The 10,840-nt window shown below is 32.2% G+C and overlaps 1 protein-coding gene across 1 annotated transcript; it reads left to right on the top strand.

Moving 5' to 3' along the window:
* Positions 1-2,132: 2,132 nt before the first annotated feature.
* Positions 2,133-10,535, top strand: LOC130648946 (protoheme IX farnesyltransferase, mitochondrial-like). The gene is made up of 8 exons (XM_057455089.1): positions 2,133-2,263; positions 3,390-3,487; positions 4,889-5,033; positions 6,839-6,963; positions 7,042-7,112; positions 7,194-7,285; positions 7,689-7,919; positions 9,327-10,535. Exons 1-8 carry the CDS (start codon positions 2,233-2,235, stop codon positions 9,662-9,664), a joined length of 1,131 nt encoding a protein of 376 aa, XP_057311072.1. The 5' UTR covers positions 2,133-2,232; the 3' UTR covers positions 9,665-10,535.
* Positions 10,536-10,840: the final 305 nt, after the last annotated feature.

The following is a 10,840-nucleotide window of genomic DNA, read 5'->3' as shown; positions in this document are numbered from 1 at the left end:
TGTGTACCATAACTGGGTGCGACATTTGATATGTGAACTGAGAGCCTGCAGAAAATTTAATCTGTAATATATAGCTACACAATATGCGCTTTAAATACTAAGATTAGCTGGCTACCCCAACATCTATCCAAGGTCTAAAATACCCTAAATTGCATTTCCCCCACAATGTGTACATTATAAAAGAATCCACACCAAATGAAATTTCCAGAAAATCGTGGAACTGAGTCTGCAAAAATTGCATTGTTTTGGGTAGCATAAGATCCAAGAGGAACTAGAATTAAATTTTAACTATTGTTCTTCAATTCTTCTTAAACAAAATCACTTATTTTAAAAGAATATCCCTTTTTTTGGGATGGATTTTTTTTGTTACTGTGGTCTGTTGTTTATATTTTCTACCTACAAAAATCCTTGTGTATGTGCAAAAAAACTATTTATATACTTACCTTTTATCAGTAAAGAAATGGTATTATAGAGCATACAAATTTAATAAATGAGTTGCCAATGTTTGTAGATGACTTGCTATCAGCTTTGTTTCCATTTTTTCGGCAGGCAAATAGTTTTTTTAACCAATCACATCTAAAAAGAATTATTAGCCGATTGAATTGCTTTACTTTGCCTGCCAAAAAAATTAAAGCAAAAAAATTATCAAGATTGCAAGTCATGTATAAAGTTCCGTATATAGCTACGCGCGCTTCTTTACAGGCAATAAGAAAGGGACAACATAAAGAAAATTTAGTATTTCCTTTAATTTATAGATTTAAGGAATAAACAATCTAAAAGGAGCTAGAATTAGTTATAATTATCACATTCTCTTTTTAAGATCAGGTTTTAATTATTTTTAACAGTAGTGTTTTTTTTCACTTGAATTCTTTGACCGTTGCTGTGTATTCTTTAAATTTCTTGCTTGTGTGCATGCGTGCTCATGTCAATTATTTTAAATGAAAAATCAAAACAACCACATCACGCTGCAGCTTGTCTAACGTAGTGTAACTGTAGGGCCGTCCTTAATTAATTGTTGGTTTGCCGTTTTCCGACTCTTAGTTTTGTTGCAGGTCCCATTAAATGTTTGGTAAAAGCTTCATGTCATCTTTCCAAGACGAGTCAACCAACGCATATGGGTCTGGTAGTATTGTAACATTTTTAAGTGTTAACTTCCCTTTATACTTCTGCTTATCTGCGTTTTCTAAAGCAATATAAAATATTTTGATGCTTGCTATGTAACGGAATTGGAAGTCACTTTGTTTTCAATAGCTGTGTGGTTTGGTGTTATTAATTCTTCGTCTCAACTTATAAAGAGTTTCACTGGCAGGTGCTGAATGTCTTGACTGCCAGCACTTGCACTTGCAATTATCAATGTTTTACGCTTTTATATGATTCTGGCACATGCACGGAAAAAATCAGAAAAATTGACAGGTAAAACCTTTAGGTGAAGAAAGTCAAACTTTTGTAGCTATGTATATACTGTGGTTAGTAGCATGTTAACACTGCTATGTTATAAATCTAAAGTTGGCCTGGGGATTATATAATCAAAATAAAAAGATTTTCAATTTCTTTGTATGAAACAATCTTGCTTTTTCACAGGAGGTAAGCCTTGAGATTTAGATCTATAAGTCCACTGCGGATATTACAAGTTAATTTTGATCAGTTCGGAGTGCATGTTTTGTATATGCATTAGAAATGGCTAACAGATTTTTGGAAAAAATTAGGAAAGTACTATAGCTCCTTTTAAATGGTTTTAATAAAAATATGAACACATGTAAAAGCATACAGAAAATGATGGTTTGCTAATAGCTCTTTATCTATTCTAGTGTTTATATAATCTTGAGTTCTAATTTAAAACAAGCTGATATGGTGGTGGTAGAATCCACTCTTCAGTAAATATTCAATATATACGTCAAAATTAATACAACTGTGCACAAATAATGTATATATATGTAAGCATGTGCTTAGGAGATTTTAAGGACCACAAAAATACAAAATACAGGCTTGTATACACCTGAGAAAACTATAAGGTACTAACCTGGCTGACAAGGTACACACAAAGATGTTTACCAAGATTTTAAAATTCGGAAGCCTTTCTTTTGAACATGTATCTAATAATATATCAGGAATGTTTATCACCAATGTTGTGTGTGAACCTGATACTTTGTTGTATATATACTTTACTTGTGCATATTCTATTTTATCAGATATATGCAATTACAAATTGGTGTACAGGTATGATCGTTTAGGATGACTTTATTAAAGACTGGAGGCATGAGAGGTACAGACATTTTTTCTATTTTTAGGCAAACCTGAGTTAGGGCACCTCTTTATAACAACACTTGACTGAAAAGTTACCATTAGAATCATGTGCTTGTGAGATCTTTACCTCCATTCAGAATGTTCAGTCTCAGGCCATTTTTTAAGATTTTGAATAAATTTTATAATTCTAGATAGGCCAATGTAAAGACAAAATACAAAGAGAATGTTTAACAGTGGTAATAACGATGCTAAAAATGATAAGGAAGGATCATGAAAATCATTACTTAAAAGGGACCTCCCACCTTCAAAAAACTTTGCTTTTTTAAAAAATATGTCAAGTGTGGGTAAAAAATGGCCAAAACACTTATAACTCACTTCTTCCTATTCTTGGAAACGAGTGCTTTTTTATTTTGACATACCGTTGATTTAGTATTCTTCAGATTTCATAAGTTGATATTTCATGAGAATGGCCCTGTATGTATCACATTATTTCTCAATGTTTCAAAATCTACTATAAACTAAGAGGACATTTATAGTTAATAAATCTGACAAATAATTTTTGATATATAACTGTGATTGTGGGCACTTTTTCTATTTCAGTGATGGAAAAAACGACCAGACATCTGACATCTCACATATTTTAAACAAATTAAAAATGTCTGGTCGTTTTTTTAAAAACTTTAATATAATTTAGTTTTTGAATACTTGTTCCAAGTTTTATAAAAATAATGAAAAAAAGCCAAATCAAATTCAGATACAAGTGTTATTAATTGCGTATACAGAAGTGAAAAACGTATTTAAAGGTGGTCCTTTGTTTGAAATAGACATGTGTGATTTTTAATTCTTCAATTACTGTGTCTACAATGGAAGAGGGTGTCATGACAAGCATATTTTTCTATGTATTTTTGCTTAACAGACACAGTTAATATTTTTTGTTGTGAAAGAAAAATAATAACAATTTGTCTCACTAAAAAAAATGTTTGCATAAATTTGTTCTCCTGTTTTGAATTATTAAAATTAAAATTATAGCAGTGAAAAGATAAAAATACTTGCATGCTTGTTTATCTTATCGATTAAAGCAAGGCATTATCATTTAGTAATGCTATATTTAATATAATGTAATGTTTATTTTTCTATTTATTTAGCCTTAAATCGTTGCCTCACCTGTTCAAGAATACAACCAATGGTGAAGTATCAAAAATTCCATTTCTCGTTGAAATCTATGGTGGCATCTGGACTAAAGGTGTGTAAAAATAATTCCAATTATAACTTTTCAACAATAAAGATGAGGAATCAGCAGCTTAAAAAAAGTTATGAGTGGTTTAACTAGAAACACAATTCTGCTTCATTAAAATTTCTGATTAGATGTAGTAAAGGATATCTATTTGCAGAAAGTGGTAGGGGTCAGGAGGCACTATAAGCCAAGTCTATTGATAATTTACCTTAATAAGTATTTCTTTTAAAACTTTTTAAAGAAAAACATAGTTTAAGAACCAAATGGTGATATAGGTCAGGCTAGTGCCCAGGCGAATAATTCTTAATTATCTAATTATTCTGTCTAGAAGACGTCAACATTTGCACTTGTGATTTTAGTTTTACATATGCAGTCGACTAATGAATCATAGTTTTTTCAGAAAACCTATAATCTTAAAATCCCAGTATCTAAAAAATGTGAGCTGTGATTTTCACAGCAAATTTGTTTTACCTGACAGATCTAGTTGAAATGATTCATTTTGAAACCAAAAATGTGTTTAGAACAAATTTTTGATTTTCTAACACTCTGAAGATCAAGCACGTGTTACTTAAATTTTATGCATATTCTTGATACTATAAATATGCTGGTCCGTTTTTGAGGCTTTGAAATCGGGGCGGGTGGGGGGGAAGGAATTACCCTTCCCTTCCACAACTTTCATTACGCTTTTCCAAATAGCATTTAACTTGGCAGACCTATTATGTTAAAAAGATGGTAGCAATAAATTCTTGCTTGCGTCAGCACTTTTACTGTGACGTCATCAAAAACTTAAAATGTGCCCAAAATACCACTATCCGCTTAAAATTCAATTACTTGTTTGAGAACTAGTTTTAAAATTCTCTTCAACAGTCAAAATGAAAATGAAAACGAAAAACTATTATGTCGGAGAACACTGGTCTTATCTTTGAAGAGTAAGCCACTTTTACTCGGTCTTAGCACATCATACAAAGTAGGCCAGATCGTGAAAAACGTAATATGAATAGAATAATTGTGCAGTTCCTGTTAAAGACTATACGCAGACCTCTATGACTAAGTTAGACATTTTGGAGTATCCTTGTGCAGGAATATTGTTAAAACGAAGTTCTTTTCTATTTGTATAATTTTTAAAAAGATAAAGTATTTTTTTTTAACAACAATGTTGTTATTAAAAAAAGTTACTTTATTTTAGTAAATCAAAGTAAACCCTATTATTATTTAGAAAACGGTGTAGTAGGCACCAAAAACCTCAATGGACGTCTTAAATGACGATTTTTTTGTTTCGTTTAGTACTCGTTGTAGACAGGTTTCAGTCCACTCTAAATGATATAGCTGCCATATTAAAACACATATCGTTATGGCGTTCACGGACAGTCTCCCAACCTCCAAGGTTTCTTGTTTAAATTACTTTTGTAGGATTTCGATGTGTTGAAAAACCAAAATGCGAGTCATATGAGCACTACAAAGACAAATATTCCTGATGGATGGAAAGAAGTTGGCATTCATAGTATCAGAACAAGAATTGGTTTGTATGCAAAACTTTCAAAGGCGAGACTGACAGGTACTGGAACACATGACGAAGCAAACTTATAAATTTATTAAAAAAATCGCCTATGATCACAGTGTCATGGTAATTATATAAACATATGTTATATAAACACATGCAAAGATAATATTATTTCATGCATATTGCAAGTTTTACCAACTGGAGAGGTGAAAGTTTTTTTATGGTATCTTTATAACTTGAATCGAGTTGGTTTTTGAAGTAACTAGGTGACAAAGTTGTATTTTACAGACCAGAATATGCAAAAGTCAACTCCATATAATGTACTCCCAGTACAAGAAAAGATGAAAAAGTGGTATTGTTCATTAAATTTACTTTTGCATTAAGCCTCATATGCAAGGACTGCAAAAAATCTAGACGGGTCAATTGCTGAACATCAGTGATTCAAAAGAGACATAAGACCAATTTTGCAAACCAGTTGACTGTAATGAAAGCTCCGCGTTAGGGTCTTATGCCTCTCCTAAAATGTTGTATGCTAGTACGTGCTTTAATTCTTGATACTGCGGAACCTTCGTAACATTCGCAGCATATTTGAATCTTTATAAATTATTTTCAATTGGAACTGGCTGATAAGTCTTATGAAAATCCACTAAGGAGGAACACCAATAGAAAAGAATCTTTATTTCAATTTTGGTGAATTTAGCAATGACCCATCGATACACAAAAAAAATTATTTTAGACATTTTTTTACCCGTTTCAAATCTTGCAACGCTGGTCAAAAAATGAACAGAATCGTGTGCTTTTGACGAACGATTCAGGAGATTTTGGAGTTTAGAGGTTTTTTGATAACGTGACCAACTCATCTGTCTGAAACAGTTTTGGGAAACATTTCCCATTTTGGTCCAGTATATGCTGGTTACCCCTCTGTTTCTAACGCATTTGGCATTAAACTTTAATACCTTATTGAAATTCCCCTCGCCCATTTTAATTTATGACGCATTAATTTCATATAAGCGTTAATTAAACGATACATTAATTTTGTGACTATTAATTTCGTTGATATTGCGCAAAAATGTAAAGTACTTTTAAAAGTTTTTTTTTTAATATGGAATATGGAATTTAATTGAAAAACAAACGATTCCGTTTATTTAAGATGTATTCTGTTCATGTATTTCTTTATCAACTACTGACTCGATCATTGTTCAGAAATGTGTCCTTTAATATTTGTGATAAATCGTCACCAGGAGTGGTTCCCTGTAAATAATAATATTTTAGCGGGTCTTTGCTGACGTCAGCAAAATTTTTAAACCCGTATATGTCTTTAGGCGTTCGTCAGAAACATATGATCTTATACATTATTTTGATCAGCTTATCAAGCTCTACACAATAGAGGTAACAGGTAAACAAATTTTCCCCCCAAAAAAGTTTGTGTATTGGCGGGTGCTTACCGACGTCATCAAAATTCAAGTTATGGTGTTTTTTCCATTGTTTTTCTGCCTAGGTGGATTTTTCCACGGGCCATATCGACTGGTAAGGTACTATTATTGACACCAATTATTGTCATGAGAAGTAGTGTTTCAATAACCGATAAACAAATTATTTTTATTTTTCGAATTTTCACATTTTCAGGAGGAAAAAAACTTATTCTGTGGGAAAATAAATTTTGAAATGGTTCGGTATTTTGAGTGACAGACAAAATTAGCCTATTGATATAGTGGATTAAAACAGTATAAACCCACTCTTAGTAGCAATAAATCGCCATTGTTTCCATTTGGCAAATTTTAACAATCTGTTCTCTCAGAGTTCTGCTTTCTTGTTTGAGAGTTTTAAAACGTTGTTTTTAATAAAAATTTTTATCATAGGTTTAGTCGTTTTAACAGCTGCTGCTGGTTATGCTATAGCGCCAGGAGTTTTCGAGCCAAATATTTTTATCTGTACAGCTTTGGGTACCATGTTTTGCTCGTCATCCGCTAATTCATTTAACCAGGTAATTCAAGTTCCTCTAACTCTTTTCTCTCTCTCTAAAACTATACATTTTTGATTTTGTGATGTTCTTGTATGTTAGTTTATTGAAGTTCCTTATGACTGTCAAATGTCTCGCACAAGAGACAGAGTTTTGGTTCGTGGTTTGCTTAGGTAAACACTTTGAATTCTAATGTATAGATGGAATCTGAATACAGTGCTCAAGATTTCTTATAAATTATGTGTAATTTTTAGACCATCGGATGCAGTAATATTTGGATCTGTATCTGGCTTAATTGGCGTCTCTTTACTTGCGGGAACCGTAAATGCCACTACAGCTGTTCTAGGTGATTTCTTGTTTTTTGTTATCGTGCGAATTGATACTAACCGGGAATAATGAAAGGTCCTCCCCACCTTTTTTCATAACTTTTTTATGGAAAGATTTACCATGAAAGCTAACTTTTCGAATTGTGAAATTTTTCAATTTTTCTTTTTAATTTTTTAAAATTAAAAAGAAAAATTAAAACCCATTTCAAGAAATGTGATGACGTCATTAGCAAAAATGCTGACATCAGCAATTTTTTAACTAACTTGATTAAGGTCTGGGCAACACTTGTCGTAAGTTTTATGTCTATTGAACAACAAAAAACTTTATAAAATACAGGAGGGGCCCAGCGTGACTAGGGTTAAGTAACATAATCTTTCGTAAGGTGAAGTAAAAAAAAAGGATTTAAGACAAATTTTTTCTAGGATTTGCAAACATTATATTATATGCGGGAGTGTACACACCATCAAAGAGATACCACATTGCTAATACTTGGATTGGTTCTGTTGTTGGTGCTATTCCACCACTCATGGGTTGGACAGCAGCCACTGGTGGGCTTAGTCTTGGTGCACTGCCTCTTGCTGCTATTCTTTACTCTTGGCAGTTTCCACATTTCAATGCGTTGAGTTGGAATTACAGACCAGATTATTCAAGAGGTTTGTTATACGTTAGATACTTTGTTACAAGCAATAGTGATTCGTTTGGTGAAGCAGCTTTAAAATGCTAGTTTTCTATGACTGTCCTTATTAATTTACATATATGAACAACGTTACGGCTAGAAAACATAGGGTTTGCCAATTACAAAAACATAACGTGCTTTCAAGACCATAATAACCAGCTTATATTAAAACAGATTAATAAAATAAAACCGACGGATCTAAAAAAAGCAGTTAGTATAAAAGTATCTGATTTGATTGGTTTACAACTCTTTGAACCACGGTTTTGTATGGAGCCACACTTACTGATTTAGTAAGCCATTACTAAAATACCATAAAAACTTAGTCTATTAGAAGGTAGACAACCTGCGTCGTGCGTTAAGGGGAAAAAGTTAACTTTCAGCATTTTTTATCAATTCAAAATTTAAAAAAGACATGGGCGAGTGGACAAGCTTATAATTCTTGTGAAATTAAAAAAAAAACGATGAACATGTGAAAGTAGTGTTTCTTGGTACATTATATCTTTGAGCTGCGTATGACTTATGTTGCCCACTTTCTATATCTTGTAACGCCTTAAGTTTGTCTTCAATAGAAGGTCTTTTTTTCTTTTTCTTTTTCGAGGACATCTTTCTTTCGTTTTAAAATCGAATGCATGTATTTTGTAAAACTTAAAGGTGGGTTTACAGTAATTCGTCGTAGTCGTTCGAATAAGGCGAATACAAAAAATCTATTCGTTGCGAATAAAAGAATGCAGTTTACACTAGCGCGAAAAATAATACTGTGCATAACAAATAAGACATTTATTTTTAGTTTGGTTACATCACTTTACTCAGTTTCAGCACATTTTTTTAATTTTATACTTATTGAATATTATACTTATTTGATAATATACTCAATAATTAATAAAATATCCAATGTTTAAGTTAGATATTGCACACAAAGAGCTAAACTTTTCCTTGTCGTCTTTAAAATTCCAAACTTCGTTTCGAAATTGTATTTCGAAATCTGATTGGTTGATAAATTTCCATTCGCCGTGGTAGTTGAAGTTATTACTATTGCGACGAATACTGCCGAATGAGATAAAATTACGTAATATCCTAAACAATATTATTGCGCATGTGCAGATTCATGGTCGCTTATTTTCGTGCGACTACGGCGAATGAAGTGTGAACTTGCCATAAAATTTGAATTTTGTCTTTCGTTGGTATGAAGAGTTGTCGAAGTTTAAATTCTGCATAAATAAAAGTTCGAAATATCTTAAGAATTTCCTAAGGCAAAACCACGGAACTAAGAAAATAAGTCGAAAATGATCGGGGAATTCAAATAATCCATTGTTCGAAAAATCAGGGTTAAACTGTATTTGTTAGGATAAGACATATTTAGTCCATTTTTTTTTTCTTACTTTAGCTGGATATAAAATGATGTCAGTGACGGATCCAGCTATGTGTCGACGTGTAACATTGCGTCATTCTTTAGCGCAAATACCGATTTCGATTGCTGCACCACTGCTCGGTGTTACGAACTGGTCATTTCCTGTCTTAGCGTTACCTTTCAACGCTTATTTGTCGTTGTTGTCATGGGAATTTTATAACAATTCAAATACGAATACTGCTCGTAAACTGTTTCGTTTCACGTTGATACATTTGCCAATCATTATGTTTCTTTTGTTTGCATGCAAGGATAGAAGAACAGTCGTCGATGAAAGTGAATGTTTCAAAGATGGTGAAGATCAACCCCGCAATTGAAAATACTTAAATTTTTAATATATCGCATCTTTTTATCACGAGTTCTATATATGTTTATAAACGTTGTGATATTTAAGGGTAAATCTTTATCATGGCACATACACACCATTTGGGTCATGTTATTTCATCACTAACATATTGCTGCACGTAGTGGGTTCGTCTGCATCTCTGCCTGGGGACCGCGGATCGAATTCCGCTCACTGCTAGGTAGTATGTTAGTGATGAGAATAGTAGTTCTTCCTCAATATGATTGTAATATATGTTATTAAGTAAAAGACTTCAGTCTTTCACTTCTTTAAATTCGCCTTGGTGTAACAACCCCCCGTACTCAGATTTTAAAAAGGTTTTACATGAATCGAAATTCAAAATGCGTATTTATTTATTGTTTTCATCATCAGCAATGTTCGTTGTTTTTTTACTTTTTCTAGATAATCCTTCAATATAGTAGGCAGTAGTGAGATTCAGGCAAGAAAAGAGATTTTGATAAGAAATTTAGGAAAGTGAAATTGTTTTATGTGAAAATATTCGATTGTTTGGACACTATCTTGGTGGAGGTTGTGTCACTGTTGATTTCCCATTGTATCACAGTTTAGCTGATAAACTGTTCTCTTGTGTTTGCAGAATAGAGAGGAATTTTATTGAGTACAAGAATTTAACCAGACTGAAAGAAAACGCAAGGAAAATAATAAAAAAAATTTGCGTGTTTTTTATTTATTTTATTTTTTTTTATTCTCTTTCTTTTCTTTTCTTTTATTTTTTAACTGTACAATATATACATTTTTCTGTTTTTTCAGGCTGGTTACCTTGATAACAACGTTGTTTTGTCAACCCTGGATAATGAAGAAATTCTAATATCTCACCTTTTTTATCATTAGCGTATTATCTCTCTGAAATTTAAAAATAATTTATATAACCTTTAACCCTAGAAAAAATATATTAGGATTTTAAGCCTCCTCTTTTCTCCAATTTTAAAGATGGTGGTGGTTGTGGTGGTCATATTTACAATGGAAATGTTACCACTCCTATAATTGACCAGAATCAATCGATCCGATTAAAAAAGCTAGTTATTTCGATACAGCATCAAATTTTTGCAAACAGGTTTCTTGATAAGAATTACCAGTGTTTTCTTTAATCATTAAGACGAATATTCCTGGAAATTTTATATCCGCAGTAATC

This window comes from Hydractinia symbiolongicarpus, chromosome 7 (assembly GCF_029227915.1).
Source record: "Hydractinia symbiolongicarpus strain clone_291-10 chromosome 7, HSymV2.1, whole genome shotgun sequence".
Classification (NCBI taxonomy): Eukaryota; Metazoa; Cnidaria; class Hydrozoa; order Anthoathecata; family Hydractiniidae; genus Hydractinia; species Hydractinia symbiolongicarpus.
The sequence above is the reverse complement of the archived record's forward strand: the minus strand, read 5'-3'. Positions and strand labels throughout refer to the sequence as shown.

Coding starts and splice junctions, on each gene's coding strand:
- LOC130648946 (XM_057455089.1), top strand. CDS start 2,233: ATGACTTTATTAAAGACTGGAGGCATGAGAG. Junction 2,264..3,389: donor AAAGACTGGAGGCATGAGAG/GTACAGACATTT, acceptor CTATTTATTTAG/CCTTAAATCGTTGCCTCACC. Junction 5,034..6,838: donor TTCAAAGGCGAGACTGACAG/GTACTGGAACAC, acceptor TTTTTATCATAG/GTTTAGTCGTTTTAACAGCT.